The 18469-nt window shown below is 47.3% G+C and overlaps 1 protein-coding gene across 1 annotated transcript in view; it reads left to right on the forward strand.

The window, feature by feature from the left end:
* Positions 1 to 5798: 5798 nt before the first annotated feature.
* The window catches only part of ADSS1 (adenylosuccinate synthase 1), a 475994-nt gene continuing 463323 nt past the window's right edge, over positions 5799 to 18469 (forward strand). The window contains exon 1 of the mRNA XM_078660279.1: positions 5799 to 6023. Within this exon, the coding sequence (XP_078516405.1) occupies positions 5850 to 6023 (174 nt within the window). The 5' untranslated portion in view covers positions 5799 to 5849. The remainder of the gene's footprint in view (positions 6024 to 18469) is intronic.

Consider the following 18469-nt stretch of genomic DNA (forward strand, 5'->3'; position numbering starts at 1 on the left):
CAAAGATGCCATTGTTTTTGCCTATTTATCTTATGCCACTAACAACCATTGAAAAAGCCAATAGTCCTGGCTTGCTGTAGATGTAATGTTACTTTTTGTATTTTATAGCTGGATGCAATGACCGCTCAGCCCTCCACAGGGCTTGGTCGCCCCACTCACTGCTGCCGCTCCTGCCTGCCTTTGCCGCCTCCTGCCTGCAGATTCCTTCGCTCGCTGCCCGCTGCTCCTGGGAATTTCCCGCTGCTCCTGGGAATTTCCTGCTGCCCGCTGCTTCTTGGAATTTCCCGCCGCTGCCTCCCTGCGGCCCCGCCCCCCTGTGATTCTATTCGCCGCCCCGCTCCCGCCACCCAGCTGCTCTTCCCTCCCGGCTCCTTACTTATGACGCCCCCAGAGCGACCGTGCAGCGGACGTGCGCAGCGGGAGCGCCGATTGAGCGCGGAAGGTGCGCCAAAGGTAAGCCCGTCTGCACCCGTCCGCGTCTGGACCGCGCCCAGCGCCAGGACCCCTGGCCCTCCCCGCCGAGGCAAGACGACCCGACTGACCTACGACGCCGCCACTCTCAACGCACTCAATGCCGGCCGGACCCACGCCTGCTGCCGAGCCACCCCGAGACGCACCCACGGACCCTTCACCTGCTGCACCTGCAAGTTCACCTGCCTCCCAACCCGCCCCGCACCCGCCAAGACAAACACCAGCAGCAACCACCTCAAGTGCATCCTGATCAACACCCGCTCCGTCCACAGACACGCCGTGGAACTCTGGAACCTCCTCGACGCTACATCACCGGACGTCGCCTACCTCACGGAAACCTGGATGAACGCCTCCTCTGCACCCGATATCGCCATCGCCATGCCGGACGGGTACAAGATCATCAGGAGGGACCGCATCAACCAGACCGGAGGTGGCATCGCCATCGTCCACAGGAACACCGTCCGCATCACGACCGACGCCAACGACTCCTTCGCCACAGCCGAAAATCTCCACTTCCAGATTCACACCGACCCTAAGACGACCCTCAGAGGCACCCTTGTCTACAGACCCCCGGGACCACGCACACAATTCAGCGAAGATATAACAGACTTCATCAGCCCGCACGCCCTCCCCTCCACTGACTACATCCTCCTCGGGGACCTCAACTTCCACCTGGAGAACAACAAGGACCGCAACACCACCGCCCTGCTGGAAAACCTCGCCAACCTCGGACTCAAGCAACTGGTCAACACCCCCACCCACTACGCCGGCCACACGCTTGATCCCGTCTTCTCTTCCAGCAAGTACATCACCTTCAGCCACGCCACCGGACTCCACTGGACCGACCACAGCTGCGTCCACTTCAGCTTCAAAAGATCCACGACCCACCACCACCCGCAACAGGTACCTCACAGGAATTGGAGCAAGATCACCGCAGACCAGCTCACCACCTCCCTCAGCCAGAGCCCACCCGCCAACACAACGGACCCCAACGAAGCAGCCCGCAACTTCACACAGTGGCTGACCGCCTGCGCCGACGACCTCGCGCCACTAAAGAACCCTCCCAGCAGACCCAGAAGCAAGAAGGAATCCTGGTTCACCGACGACCTCAAGGACTCCAAGAAGACCTGCCGCACCCTCGAGAAAGCCTGGCTCCTCGACCGGACTACCGACAACATGACCGCCCTCAAACACGCTACCCACAAGCACCACCAGCTCATCCGCACCACCAAGAAGAAATCCCTGAAGGAACGACTGGACAACAACGCCCACGACAGCAAAGAGCTCTTCACTATCGTCAAGGAGTTCTCCAACCCCAGCACCGGCACCAATGACATCACTCCGTCACAAGACCTCTGCGACTCCCTCGCCTCGTTCTTCCACCGCAAGATCGCCGACATCCACAACAGCTTTGGCGCCCCACCCACGCACCCAACTGTCAAACCAACGCCCCCCACCGCCACCCTTCGCACCTGGACCACGGTGACCACCGAAGACACAGCCCGCACGATGAACACCGACCGACCCCTGCCCACACCACGTCTTCAACAAGGCCGACTCCACCACCGCACCCCAACTCCGGAACATCATCAACGCCTCCTTCAACACCGCCACCTTCCCGGAGAGCTGGAAGCACGCCGAGATCAGCGCCCTCCTGAAGAAACCTACAGCAGACCCCACCGATCTCAAAAACTTCCGCCCCATCTCGCTCCTCCCTTTTCCTGCTAAGGTCATCGAGAAGATCGTCAACAGACAGCTGACCGCCTTCCTCGAGACGAACGGATCCCTCGACCCCTCGCAGTCCGGCTTCGGAGCCAACCACAGCACCGAGACCGCCCTCATCGCAGCCACCGACGACATCCGGACCCTGCTCGACAAGGGGGAAACAGTGGCCCTCATCCTCCTGGACCTCTCCGCTGCGTTCGACACGGTCTGCCACCGCACCCTAGTCCAGCGCCTCAGCAACATCGGTATCCAAGAGAAGGCACTGGAGTGGATCATCTCGTTCCTCGCCGGAAGAACACAAAGAGTCCGCCTCCCCCCGTTTCGCTCCGAGGCCACCGAAGTCATCTGCGGCGTACCGCAAGGATCTTCACTCAGCCCCACCCTCTTCAACATCTACATGAAACCTCTCACAGCCATCGCACGCCAGCACAACCTCAACATCATCTATTACGCCGACGACACCCAGCTGATCCTCTCCCTCACCAGAGACCCCGACACCGCCAGAACCTGCCTACACGAAGAGATGAAAGACGTCGCCGAGTGGATGAAGGACAGCCGCCTGAAACTGAACTCGGACAAGACGGAAGTCCTCATCCTGGGATCTTCGCCCTCCGCCTGGGACGACTCCTGGTGGCCCCCAGCCCTGGGCACCGCACCCAGGCCAACCGACCACGCACGCAACCTGGGCTTCATCCTGGACCCCTCTCTCTCGATGACCAGACAAGTCAACGCCGTCTCCTCATTGTGCTTCAACACCCTGCGTATGCTTCGCAAGATCTTCCGCTGGATCCCGACCGAGACCAGGAAGACTGTCACCCAGGCACTCGTCACCAGCCGGCTGGACTACGGAAACGCCCTCTACGCCCGAACCACAGCCAAGCTACAGAAAAGACTCCAGCGCATCCAGAACGCCTCCGCCCGACTCATCCTGGATGTCCCCCGACGCAGCCACATCTCCAGCCACCTGAGGAACCTGCACTGGCTCCCCGTCGACAAGAGGATCACGTTCCGGCTCCTCACCCACGCACACAAGTCTCTCCACGACCTGGGCCCCAAGTACCTCAATGACCGCCTGACCTTCTACACGCCCACCCGCCAGCTACGGTCCACCAGCCTCGCCCTCGCAGCCGTACCACGCATCCGAAGAGCCACCGCCGGAGGAAGATCCTTCTCTTACCTGGCTGCCAAGACTTGGAACTCCCTCCCCATCCACCTTCGGCTGACCCAGGACCATCTCGCCTTCAGGAAACAACTCAAGACCTGGCTGTTCGAGCAGTAGCATACCCCTCCCCCCAAGCGCCTTGAGACCCTCCCGGGTGAGTAGTGCGCTATACAAATGGCATGATTGATTGATTGATTGAATGACAGACACGGCAAAATACCAGTCGGTGGCACATAATGCTAAGCAGAGATTTCTAACTTGTGTGCTACACCCTTAATTATACCGGCCACGCCCCTTCGAGAGCCCCCAATGTTTCAATCTCACTTAAAGCCCTGAGTAGAACTCTTTACAACTACATTCATTTTTAGAAGGTCTTTCACCGATAGCAATTGCAATGCAGCCGGCTCTTCCGCTCTTTATATTCAATATGTTGACTATTTTTTAATGCAGTTAAAAATCTAAAGACCTTCCTTTTACTGTTTCAAAAAGGATACACTGTGATGCTGTCCTCTTTTTGCTCCTAGTTTGCTTGTATCTGCTAGAGGTGATTTGGTGGTGCTAACTGAGTGATGGAATTAATTTCGCAATTTTGTTTCAAATACAGATACAAGAACAAACAATCTTTCATTTAGAGCCGCAGTAGGTATTATTTATAGTGGCCTGCAGTACAAAATCAGTTTCTTTGGACTTTGAAGGGCCCAGTCGGCATACTTTTCACTTGATGAGAGAGATTATTTTTAAAACATTGTAGATTGGCATAACCGCATGCAGAAAACGTACCTAATGCCACCTTCCCTGTCTTATTTCGGTGCCCATCATTTTATAAGCACAAACCAGGGCAAGAGTCAGGAGGACACGGCGTCCACCAACTATTTTCACAGGGTGGATACAGTCCACTCTGCTAAGAAGTTGGCTCCACAGAAATATGTTGAACTTGTCCCAGTGTAATTTTGAGACACTGGGACACGTTCATCAGCTCCTGCACGTTGTATGCTTTCGATTCCCAGCAGCAATGTGCAGGCAGCGAGGGGGCTTTTTTCACCTCCAGCTGGGCAACGATAAAGACAGAAGTTAAGGGGCCATCAGGCCTCCTTTTGATGGAGTATGGGACTGGAATTGTCCTGGGACCTCGCAAATGCACCAGAAAGGAAACAGCTTATCTCTTCACAGGAACTTAAGATGCATGATTTTTACTTTGTTATATATAAGTGCATGCACTGTAAGAATGTTAGATGGGCTGGTCTGTCTCAGTATTTACACAAATAATTTAAATAGCAATATTTGATTTCTTTTATAACGCTACTAATCCCAATGCAGAGAGTTAGAGCGCTTTAAATAACATACACAGTATCCATTCCAAATAAATCATGTAAGTGTGTAAATTAATGTACAAGATGTGTGACATGAGAGTCAGGGTTACAAGGTGTAGGAGTTGAATACTCTTCATAGCTCACTGTGGTCTACTAGAAGGATTACAATGTATTAACAAAAGGATATGTGTTCAATGCAATAATCCACTTACCTATCTACATAAAATATAAATCTGTGATTTGCATGTTACATGATATGCTTTGCAGGAGACAACTTTAAAAAAAAACTTTTATTGCATTAACATACACATATCCGAGCATCACTTCCAGTGAGGTCATTTCCTGTGATGCCATGTGGAATGTCACACATGGTGATGTCATGTGCTTTGATGGCACACTGTATCACTTGCATACTGCCCACTTCTTTTTTTTTGGGACTTGTGCCCTGGCACAAACTGTATGCTCTATTTAAAACAGAGGTCAGAGCTCTGTGAATCCTGGCACTTGTAGTCCTGTTTTTTTTTTTATAATGGGGGTAAACAGGACTCCAAATCCCACCACGCAACGAAAACTGGACTGAATGAGCTGCTCTCACGTATGTGACAGGATAACTTGAGAGCCCTGTTTCCCCCTGTTTCAAAGTTGTTTTAATATCTAGGGTGATGCTATCCACAGTGTGAAACCTTTTTAATAAAACTGACCTAAGATTTCTGAACCGGCAGTGCCCCGGAAACACGGTAGTTTTTGAGGCGCAGTTCGTGATAGGTCTGTCTTCCTCTGAATAGGCGCTAGTTCTGTGGCATAGTCAGTGACTATGGAAGTCAGACACATCGCAGGAACGCAGGACAGTGTTTTTGAATGGCACGTGGGACTGGGGTAGAGGTAGAACTTCATAAGTCAGGCGTCACGTCGTCTTGACATCCGGCTCACTGTGTCTGCAGCCTGGCCCACTCTGCCCCCCCCCCCCTGGAGTGGATGCTTTACCGCACGACTGACGCGACTTTAGGCCCTGGAGTGTGTTTCTGTCACACGGTGTGACTCCGCTCTCCCCCTCCCGCGCCCCTCGTGACATTCAGCGCCAGAGCTGGCTTTATTTCTGGTCCTTCGGTGCTGAGGCTCTGGGAGCTCGCAGTGCACAGGCAACAGTCGGAGCGGACGGTCCCCGCAGCAAAGCAGGCAGCATGTCAGGCGCCCGCGCCTCCAACGACCGCCCCGGCCCCGGGGGATACAAGAGGCCGCGCCTCGAGCAAGACAACAAGGTCACCGTGGTGCTCGGAGCCCAGTGGGGCGACGAGGGCAAAGGAAAAGTAGTGGATTTGCTGTCAACAGACTCTGACGTGGTCTGCAGGTGCCAGGTATGTATCCACTCCCTACATGCGCAATTTCAACGCCTCGTCAGGGGTAGTAAGGGTTATATACATGCAATTTCAATGTGTGGGCATACCTCCACCTCTGTGCTCAAGGGGCGTGGAACACTGCCCATGTTAGAGAAATGTAACTGGACAGGGATGTGGGGAGTCCCTTTCGGCACTTACAGGGCACTGGTATGACAGCATGCGAGTTCGGTATGCAGACAGGTGCGAACTTTTGAAATTCCTGCTCCGTAGCCCATTATTTTTGCGGGGGCGTAGCTTCAGGGAGGTGTTTGGGGTGTTACCTCCCCACCCCCAATACATGTATAATTTACTAAATAATAGGGTACAGGAGCCCAGTTGGTACGTATGGCAAGTTGATAGTCTGATTTCACCTGGGATTTTTTTTAATACTCACTCGGACATAAACACACACACTCTTCTGTTTTGAAAGTCTTAAAACACGGACATAATCCAGTGGCCCTTACGTCCCCCGCTTACTCTCCTTCTCATATAATTATTATTATGATATGACAGCGAGAGTTTCTGAAAATCTGAAGTCTCCCCCTCAAGTCTTATTGACCTAGCTAGCCCCTGGCTCCTGGGAATAGTTCCTTAAATGCCCAAAGGCCAATTGCGCGTTCCATGATTAAGAAACAGTTATTACTTGCTACTGTTTTCCATCGCCCACAATTTATTAACAGTGACAGTTTTGGAGCATGTCTCTTATTTCATGCTTCTCTTCAAAATCTGCAATGAGGAGAGCGAAGAAGCTCGCCTGCCAACTGTAAAAACAAAAAACAATTATGTCTTTCTTTGATATTATTCTCAATATGACTACGAGTATTTTTTTCAAGCTGGAATTGTGCGTGCACTTAGCAGCTTCTTTACTGCACCCATATATTACAAGATGTGTACGCTTGTAGACACAAACGCACAGTCGAGTATTTGACATATAGTGAAAAGAATTTGCCAAAATTCAGAAAACTGAATTAAATCGACCTCAGAGCATTGCAAAATAATTTATAGAATCATCTAAGCCAATTGCACTTTCAAATTGTAAATGCACGTTGAATAACCCGTTTTTCCGAACTGTGCAGTATGACTTGTGAAAAAGAGCAGGATTCTAAGTAAAGTTTTGGAATGGTAGGCATCGATTTATGGTAGGGGTGTTCTGTTGTCTTTCAAACCGCATTGTAGGTGCAATTTAAAGGAACAAACCGGTCACGTTCATGGGCACATTCATAAAAGCAGTGCTTCGCTTCTGTAACATATAAAGTTAGGATTGTCCTTGAATGAAGCCTAAAGGACAGACATATGTGTCTTGGGCGCAAAGGAGAGTCTCACGTTTCTTGTTTGCCTAACGAAGAAAAACGTGTTAGTGGATAACAGTCAAGACTTCAGGACATATTTGGGATCTATTCGCGAAAACAAAGTAAATTTGTACCTGAGAAAATACGCCTACGAATGGGTGAAGGTTTAATATATTTTGCTATTCACAAACATTCCCAGGAATACGTCTGTAAGTTGTGCTAGGTATTATTTTCCAGGTGTGTGATTTGCATTGTCATATGTCTGCTTCCCCTGGTTCCTACCCCTTGCGGATTTCTACCTAGGGGCCAGTTACGATGTCATTAGGAAGGACTCCGAATGGGATTCGGTATTGCAGAATGCGATTCGGAACCCTCGTTTCCAAATGAATTGTACAGATTTCCCTACGACTGATTACGATGCCTGGAAACCGTTCAAGCAGTCCGAATTGGTTCAGAAAGGCATCCGGCCAGCCAGAGTCTTTCAGAACCGATTCATACAGCTCTATGGACACGTTTTCCGGATGAACGATTACGATGACCGATTCAGACAGCCATTCTGATTCAGTTTGTTTGAGACTAAACGGCTGCCGCAATCAGTCTTTGGGGGCCTGTTGCGGACCCCCCTTCATCCGGAGACATACAAAATTAGCAAAAGGGGGTACCCAAGGGACCCTTTTTCCATCCAGCCACAATGTGGCAGGTGACATGAGGTGCCCACCACAAGGTGCAAGGTTTTCCCCAACCACCCTTTTTTAGGTCGAGCATTCGAGACCTCTTGTATATACTTTAGTATATACTCATATGTGTATGTACTTTGTGGGCTCTGGAGATTAGCCCTAGGATTTGTCTGCTTTCACTTAAGGACTTTTTTTCTGTTCAACTGCCGCTATTTACCTGTCTTGATAGAAAACGACCAGTAGAGGTCAGTAAAATACCAGAATTACTTTCTGCTTGTTCAACAGCCTCTATTTAACTGTCGTAATAGAAAACAACCAGTAGAGGTCACTAAAATACCAGAATTGCCTTCTACTGAGGGACTTTCTTTTTTTAAATAAATTTGACAACTGCCTATATTTAACTTTCTTGATAGAAAACGACCAGCAGAGGTCAGTAAAATACCAGAATCACTTTAGCATTCTATAGATTCCAGTCCATAGAATTTGTCTTCCATGATCACCCGTGCACAATAATATTTTTTTCAAATCTTATATTTTCAGTGATCTGACCACGAAGGCCCTGATTTTAAATTTAAAAGAGAGCTTTGGACTATACCATTTCCAGCTGAAAGGCAATATTTCTCTCCATGTGTTCCAATACGTGGCGTATCACACAGTTTGGTGCTTAGTATCCCTCCATGTTAAAGAACAGTAGAAGTTTCAGCACCCAGGCTAATGTGCTGCATAGCTAAATACATATAAAATCCCAAAGGCGAGACCGATTGCATTGCAAATGCTTGTTTCAATGGGAGCCTGTGTTCTCGTTCGAAACACAGGCTCCCATTGAAGTCAATGCGAGTCTGACCGAAGGATGTTGGGAAGCATCGTAATTGGTCTTGAGGACTCTCAGGACCCGATTCGTTTGGAAACTAGTCCGGAACGATAAGTTCGGGAAAGTTACAAAACAACATCGTAATCGGCCCCTTAGTGCTGAAGTATTTATATATATATATATATATATATATATATATATATATATATATATATCCAAGTCAAAACAGGCACCCACTTCAATCAGAGCCACAGGAAGAATACTTTGTTCGTTTCTTTATTGGATTCGCATCTTGCTGGCAAGCATTCAGCATAGGAAACACATCAGAAATTAAAACGCCGAACGCGTTTCAGGAGGTAAATCCTTTCATCAGCAGCGTAAGTTCAGAGGGAAAATGTCAGCGCTGTAAAAACTTTGGCGAAATTTGCTCAAAACCGGCAACCTACTTAAGGGATGAAATGACGCTTTCACCTGGGACTACATTAACCATCATTCCTGGTGGTATAAGATGATTTAGCCACGCCCACTGAGGGCGGTTCTGTTCTAATGAAATAAAGTTGGAACCTCGAGGTGAAAGCACTGCCTGTTTCTTGCATCAGCCCCATGAAGAAGAGGCGTTGGCCTCGAAACGCGTTGGGCGCATGAAATAATTTAAGGAGAAAACGGGGTTTTCGGAGCACTAGGTAATATCAGGCTGGAAGGCACGGAGCGTTGAGGGTGACTGCTGGAAGCGCAGGTGCGCTCTTTGCTAGATTTGTATTCCACACGGCTGCCCCTGGCCGTGCAGCAGAGCACCATCCCTGGCTGAAGCAAACCGGCAACACAGCGCAGAGAGGCCTGAGCACTGCACTGTGCAGCGCTGCAAAAAGGTTCAACGCCCCGAAGATAAAGACTGCTCTCTGATCCCTGAACTCTCCCCCTACTCAAGGGCATAAAAACTTTGGCGAAACTCAAAACCGGCAACCTACTTAAGGGATGAAATGACGCTTTCACCTGGGACTACATTAACCATCATTCCTGGTGGTATAAGATGATTTAGCCACGCCCACTGAGGGCGGTTCTGTTCTAATGAAATAAAGTTGGAACCTCGAGGTGAAAGCACTGCCTGTTTCTTGCATCAGCCCCATGAAGAAGAGGCGTTGGCCTCGAAACGCGTTGGGCGCATGAAATAATTTAAGGAGAAAACGGGGTTTTCGGAGCACGAGGTAATATCAGGCTGGAAGGCACGGAGCGTTGAGGGTGACTGCTGGAAGCGCAGGCGCGCTCTTTGCTAGATTTGTATTCCACACGGCTGCCCCTGGCCGTGCAGCAGAGCACCATCCCTGGCTGAAGCAAACCGGCAACACAGCGCAGAGAGGCCTGAGCACTGCACTGTGCAGCGCTGCAAAAAGGTTCAACGCCCCGAAGATAAAGACTGCTCCCTGATCCCTGAACTCTCCCCCTACTCAAGGGCATAAAAACTTTGGCGAAATTTGCTCAAAACCGGCAACCTACTTAAGGGATGAAATGACGCTTTCACCTGGGACTACATTAACCATCATTCCTGGTGGTATAAGATGATTTAGCCACGCCCACTGAGGGCGGTTCTGTTCTAATGAAATAAAGTTGGAACCTCGAGGTGAAAGCACTGCCTGTTTCTTGCATCAGCCCCATGAAGAAGAGGCGTTGGCCTCGAAACGCGTTGGGCGCATGAAATAATTTAAGGAGATAACGGGGTTTTCGGAGCACGAGGTAATATCAGGCTGGAAGGCACGGAGCGTTGAGGGTGACTGCTGGAAGCGCAGGTGCGCTCTTTGCTAGATTTGTATTCCACACGGCTGCCCCTGGCCGTGCAGCAGAGCACCATCCCTGGCTGAAGCAAACCGGCAACACAGCGCAGAGAGGCCTGAGCACTGCACTGTGCAGCGCTGCAAAAAGGTTCAACGCCCCGAAGATAAAGACTGCTCTCTGATCCCTGAACTCTCCCCCTACTCAAGGGCATAAAAACTTTGGCAAAATTTGCTCAAAACCGGCAACCTACTTAAGGGATGAAATGACGCTTTCACCTGGGACTACATTAACCATCATTCCTGGTGGTATAAGATGATTTAGCCACGCCCACTGAGGGCGGTTCTGTTCTAATGAAATAAAGTTGGAACCTCGAGGTGAAAGCACTGCCTGTTTCTTGCATCAGCCCCATGAAGAAGAGGCGTTGGCCTCGAAACGCGTTGGGCGCATGAAATAATTTAAGGAGAAAACGGGGTTTTCGGAGCACGAGGTAATATCAGGCTGGAAGGCACGGAGCGTTGAGGGTGACTGCTGGAAGCGCAGGTGCGCTCTTTGCTAGATTTGTATTCCACACGGCTGCCCCTGGCCGTGCAGCAGAGCACCATCCCTGGCTGAAGCAAACCGGCAACACAGCGCAGAGAGGCCTGAGCACTGCACTGAGCAGCGCTGCAAAAAGGTTCAACGCCCCGAAGATAAAGACTGATCCCTGAACTCTCCCCCTACTCAAGGGCATAAAAACTTTGGCGAAATTTGCTCAAAACCGGCAACCTACTTAAGGGATGAAATGACGCTTTCACCTGGGACTACATTAACCATCATTCCTGGTGGTATAAGATGATTTAGCCACGCCCACTGAGGGCGGTTCTGTTCTAATGAAATAAAGTTGGAACCTCGAGGTGAAAGCACTGCCTGTTTCTTGCATCAGCCCCATGAAGAAGAGGCGTTGGCCTCGAAACGCGTTGGGCGCATGAAATAATTTAAGGAGAAAACGGGGTTTTCGGAGCACGAGGTAATATCAGGCTGGAAGGCATGGAGCGTTGAGGGTGACTGCTGGAAGCGCAGGTGCGCTCTTTGCTAGATTTGTATTCCACACGGCTGCCCCTGGCCGTGCAGCAGAGCACCATCCCTGGCTGAAGCAAACCGGCAACACAGCGCAGAGAGGCCTGAGCACTGCACTGTGCAGCGCTGCAAAAAGGTTCAACGCCCCGAAGATAAAGACTGCTCTCTGATCCCTGAACTCTCCCCCTACTCAAGGGCATAAAAACTTTGGCGAAATTTGCTCAAAACCGGCAACCTACTTAAGGGATGAAATGACGCTTTCACCTGGGACTACATTAACCATCATTCCTGGTGGTATAAGATGATTTAGCCATGCCCACTGAGGGCGGTTCTGTTCTAATGAAATAAAGTTGGAACCTCGAGGTGAAAGTACTGCCTGTTTCTTGCATCAGCCCCATGAAGAAGAGGCGTTGGCCTCGAAACGCGTTGGGCGCATGAAATAATTTAAGGAGAAAACGGGGTTTTTGGAGCACGAGGTAATATCAGGCTGGAAGGCACGGAGCGTTGAGGGTGACTGCTGGAAGCGCAGGTGCGCTCTTTGCTAGATTTGTATTCCACACGGCTGCCCCTGGCCGTGCAGCAGAGCACCATCCCTGGCTGAAGCAAACCGGCAACACAGCGCAGAGAGGCCTGAGCACTGCACTGTGCAGCGCTGCAAAAAGGTTCAACGCCCCGAAGATAAAGACTGCTCTCTGATCCCTGAACTCTCCCCCTACTCAAGGGCATAAAAACTTTGGCGAAATTTGCTCAAAACCGGCAACCTACTTAAGGGATGAAATGACGCTTTCACCTGGGACTACATTAACCATCATTCCTGGTGGTATAAGATGATTTAGCCACGCCCACTGAGGGCGGTTCTGTTCTAATGAAATAAAGTTGGAACCTCGAGGTGAAAGCACTGCCTGTTTCTTGCATCAGCCCCATGAAGAAGAGGCGTTGGCCTCGAAACGCGTTGGGCGCATGAAATAATTTAAGGAGAAAACGGGGTTTTCGGAGCACGAGGTAATAGGCTGGAAGGCACGGAGCGTTGAGGGTGACTGCTGGAAGCGCAGGTGCGCTCTTTGCTATATATATATATATATATATATATATATTCACTGAAAAAACCATAGGTTATAGACCATATATAGTTAGGAATTAGCATTTAGAAAACCTTATTTTCCTCACACAAAACCATTGAAATTCCATATATAGTTAGTTGCACTAACTATATATCGCGCACCCGCAATCCACTGCTGATGATGTCACATATTACATCATTCATGACATGGTCAGTGACATCACTGATGACATCACTGATGACATCTCAAATGACATCACTGATGACATCACTGATGACATCTCAAATGACATCACTGATGACATCATGACACACCAATACCAGTTACTACATACGCACTCACTGATTCCTACGTCTACACACACATTCACTCATTCACCCATACAATCACTCATACATACAGTCACTCATTATTACAACACTATCATATGCACTCATACACCTATGCAGACAGTCACACACTGCCACTCATCCATGGAGTTACTCACACACCAAGTCAGTCCTGTAAAGAATCAATCACACTTCCATTTCTTCATCTATACAGTTAAACACAGAACACCATACTTCAGTGACATCACTGATGACATCACTAATGACATCTGAAATGACATCACTGATGACATCTCAAATGACATCACTGATGACATCATGACACACCAATACCAGTTACTACATACGCACTCACTGATTCGTACGTCTACACACACATTCACTCATTCACCCATACAATTACTCATACATACAGTCAGTTATTATTAGAACACTATCATATGCACTCATACACCTAGTCAGTCCTGTGAAGAATCAATCACACTTCGATTTCCTCATCTATAGTTAAACACAGAACACCATACTTTTCACACATATACTAACACATACTTACTCTCTTATACAATCACTGATACAAGTACACATTGATATGCACAGAGTCACACACCTCCCAGCCAGCCACACACACACTCAGTCTTCCATACATCCACTCATTCTTCAATATGTAAAACGTATTTAAACTTTACAAAAACACACAGACACTAGATGATGTCATCAGTGATGTCATTTGAGATGTCATCAGTGATGTCACTGACCATGTCATGAATGATGTAATATGTGACATCATCAGCAGTGGATTGCGGGTGCGCGATATATAGTTAGTGCAACTAACTATATATGGAATTTCAATGGTTTTGTGTGAGTAAAATAAGGTTTTCTAAATGCTAATTCCTAACTATATATGGTCTATAACCTATGGTTTTTTCAGTGAATTTTCAAGGTTTTGTAAATGCTAATTCCTAACTATATATGGTCTATAACCTATGGTTTTTTCTGTGAATTTCATTGGTTTTTTAACAGCTAATATCTGTAGCTGTAAAATGTATTCTTCTTTAAATCTAAAAATATATTTTATATGTTTATGAATAATTTTTTTTTAAAATATTTTTTTTTCTTCGTTCCCGCTTCGCGAATCGGGAAGCTTCCCGTTAGCTGACCTTGATGCCGCGAAATAGACCGCGAGCCGGTAAACGTTTCTTTACCGCAAGTGCCGCGTTAGAAAACAACATCGTGACGCCTCCCGTCCGCATGACGTTTCACGTTGTCGCGTGATACGTCATATGACGTGCTACGTTAGCGAACTGGTACGCGAAGCGAGTCGCAAAGCGCAGGTTTCTGGAAGCAAACCGGGAGGCCCTGCAAAGCGCTTAACGTAAACACAGCAAGTCATGTGACTTGGTAATAACACTTTTCATTGGTTCATTTCACTTTTGGTTTCCTAATGATGTAAGACTAGGTCATATAATCTAAAATGAACACTTTTGATTGGTTGAGAACTCTTGTTTTTCCCAAATGATGAAAATCCCTCCTTCTTTCCTCACTCTGACTTTCATCATTGTGAGAGAAAGACCCTTTGTGATCACTGAGCAATGGCTTCTTTAGTAGCTTCAGCTGGTGCTTCCCCACCACCTCCACCACATCCAAGGAAGAGTGGACCACCTGCTCAAGTTATAATTCAACAAGAAGAGGAAGAAGAGGAACAGGACGACGAGCACGAAGAGAGACAGTTTTTGCCTGAGCAGCCCAGGACGTCTCACCGGAAAGAAAACTTCATTTGGCAATTTTTTAAAATTCCCAAAGGTCAGAAAAAAGTAAATGCAAGATACGTAACTTGCCTTATAAAGTCAAGATAGACTGTCCAGAGGAACCGAAAAAAAATACAGTTTCGGAAACTACACAATGCATCGCCATATGACTAGGTGGCATCCTAACAACTACAGTGCTGCACAGTTTCGGAACGACCTAGATAATCTCCCTATTATGGCCAGAAGATCTGTTGTACCGGAAGTAACGGGACCAGAGGGCAGGGAGATGGTGCCAAATATACAAATGAAATTTGGTGAAGTAAAACACATCTGCGTATTTTGCGATGGATTCATTTCCTACGGAGAAAGAAGCATCACTCTGATCAACAGAGCTATTGACTATCATATGCAAGTTTGTACGAAACGCCCAAAATAATAAATACTTCTTTTTTTGTTTTGTTGCTCCTGTTGAGCCCTTTACAATGAATCGTTTTCATTGCCCCCTCCAAGAAAAACCCAAAAAAATATAAAACTGTTCAGAAAAATTCAAAAAAAGTAAAAAAATGTTCCGAAAAATAATAAAAAAAATATAAAACAACAAAAACAATTAAAAAAAAAGTTCTTTTCAGAACTACCTCCCCGTTATTAAAAAATTGGTACAATATTTGGAACTGTGCCAACCTCTATTTCTCTTAGTTCGCTTCCCAGTTCGCTCGCCGGTACGCGAACCGGAAGCGAACCAAAAACAGTAAGTATAAGGGAAGGAAACAGACACTTATGTTAAAAGAAAGACAGCTATAGGGGAGTAAACTAGAGATACTATTACCCGTAATCCACTGCTGATGATGTCACATATTACATCATTCATGACATGCTCAGTGACATCATCAGCAGAGGATTGCGGGTTTTTTGGCAACGTGCCTTATCCACGGTTTAATAACGCTGCCTTTTGCTTTATATAAGTTTTCAAATTGTATGAAATATATACCAATAGGTCGTTATGAACCTTTAGGTAGTGCTTTTCTTCATGAGGTCTGGTCGCTTCCATACACATACAGATGTTTCAAAGATGATCAAGAAGTTTATCTGAATGGAGAGGAATGCACTGAGACGCCAGATCATTCACTAATGTGTAGGCACATACAGTTACACGGTTCATGCAACAAACACCGACCAAATATGGCTTGCGTGTTGCAAGGCACGCCAGTTCCTGCTATCATCCCCACGTTCAAGTTGTTGGAAAATGGTAGTTATTTGATGCTCAATAATGAAGATTGTTCTGAGTTAATTAAAAGTATTCCTTTTATCGTAACAGTAAGTGAACGGGTTATTTGCTGCAGAAATGTTCTATTTCCTCCCACACATGAACATAGGGAGTTTTCAATCTGGCCACAAATACCAACCTTGGGACAGATTTCAACGGCATGGCAAGAATAAGAGCTCTTTTGTCTCAGAGAGAGGTGGCCTTGAGTTCGGCCCGTGAAACTTTCGTGCTTCACATAGCGAACACCCGTACAGAGGTGCAGACCCTTTTCAATTCAGATTTGCCTTTCAATTTCAGCAAGATGGTTCCGACTATCTTTAACGCATCCTCCACAAAGGCCCTGGCGCACTTTTTTAAAGTTGTTACCAGTGGTCTCGTGACTTCATTTGAGAAAATCTTTGGAGTCATCCCTGCTTCCTTTCATTCTATTTTCTCCACTCTGGTTCGTGGATTGGCATTTTTACTTGCATTACCAGCGGACGCTCTTGTGCTTTTTTACATTTTTAAATACGGATGTCCCTCCTATGCAACCTCCCACCCTGCAGCTGCTGACACTGTTCCGCAATCGCATGCTAGAATATTATGGCACAATGCCGTTGGCGATATTAAGCACGGCATATGGATTATCTTTTCGATTCTCCTACTTCACCTGTGTCCAGCCTGTATTTCACTGCCTGACCTGTGATTTCGATTGGGCCATTGATTTGTGTCTCTGCGGACCGGTTTCTCCTGACGTCGACTTTAATCAGCTGATGACTCCTATCATTACTCACGAGTTGGTTTGTCCTGGCGAAAGGATTATGGCTGTGGCATTGATGCATGGACTACTTGGTCCCTGGAATTTACTGGCGGCAGCACAGTCTTTCTTGGAACAGAGCTTTCTTGAAAACCCACCGAGCTGTCCTCTGATGGTGATAGAGGATCCGGTGCTGGGAGAGCACGTATGTTCTTTTCCGCTTTTAAATTGGATGGCTGAACTGTTTTCGGATGAAGACGGTGACTTCCTATTGGAGGCTGTTGCAGCTTATTTTGCATACACAGTTATGTCATAGACCTTTTTCATGTTTGATATGCTGAGTACTAGCATTTCATTGAGAATTCATTGACTTATTTGTCAAGTTTTTATTATTTACCTTGCCTATTGGCTTAAGACTCGATAAAGTACTTGGCTGTTTTATTTTTCTTTAGCATTAAATTTTCCTAGTTTTTAATGCTTTACCTTGCGGACCGTCCACATATAAACTTGCAATCTGCTCTCATGAGATGGCACTTCTATTATCTTATTCAGTTCGTTTCCGGATCATGGGGAGGTGTCATCTAGGTCCTGGATATCTTTACACCGTGTTAAGTTAGCATGGGCTCATTACCGGTTTAAACGCCATTTTTCCTTTTTTGCAACTTCTGCACACGACACTTAGTTGTTGCTTTAGCTTTCCACCTAGTAGTTCATCGTGGTTTACATGAGAATAATATGTTATTGCTCTACTATCTGCTTTGCTTGTTAAACTATATCTGTACAGCGAGTGCTAAAGTTTCAAGAACAACACGATACAGAATTGTTATGAGGTCTGATCTCCACGACTTCATACTCATAACATAAGTGCAACTTCTGCCAATTCTGGGCATGAGGCGGGTTTTATATTGCTTTGCCGAACACACATACACAACAGTTGATGCGGTTCACATGAAGAGAGAGCTGGTGTATGCTGATGTGATTCCTTCAAATCTAAGACACTAAAGTATGGGCACGCCCTAAACCAACACAAAGAGACCTTCTTAGCAAATAATATAATATGTGTATTAGGGAGGGTGAGATATAAGCAGCCGCGGGCCGTGGAGGGAGTTACGGTGAGGCAGGGAGGCGGGGAGGGGGAGAAGCAGGGTGGAGCCCTCTCTACCTTGCCCCTCCCCCTCCCCGCCTCCCTGCCCCACCGTAACTCCCTCCACGGCCCGCGGCTGCTTATAAGTGTTGCTAACTCTTATTCATTTACAGCATGTTAACATACTGTCACCATTCGCTTTTTATGTACTAGTAACTATGCTGGTAATTTTGCTACTGATAATATGTGTACTTGTATTCTCCACCCTGCTTCTCCCCCTCCCCGCCTCCCTGCCTCACCGTAACTCCCTCCACGGCCCGCGGCTGCTCATAAGTGTTGCTAACTCTTATTCATTTACAGCATGTTAACATACTATCACCATTCGCTTTTTATGTACTAGTAACTATGCTGGTAATTTTGCTACTGATAATATGTGTACTTGTATTATCTAAGATACTACGCCTGAGAAGACGGCATTAGTAAATAAACATTTCAAATACACATGTGTTCTTCTTAACTCCATGTTCTGGTTTCTAAGAAATATATAACGACCGACTGTTCATGAGTTCCACGTATCCTGAGGTACTATAAGTTCATATTCTG

Source organism: Lissotriton helveticus, chromosome 9, assembly GCF_964261635.1.
Source record: "Lissotriton helveticus chromosome 9, aLisHel1.1, whole genome shotgun sequence".
NCBI lineage: Eukaryota > Metazoa > Chordata > Amphibia > Caudata > Salamandridae > Lissotriton > Lissotriton helveticus.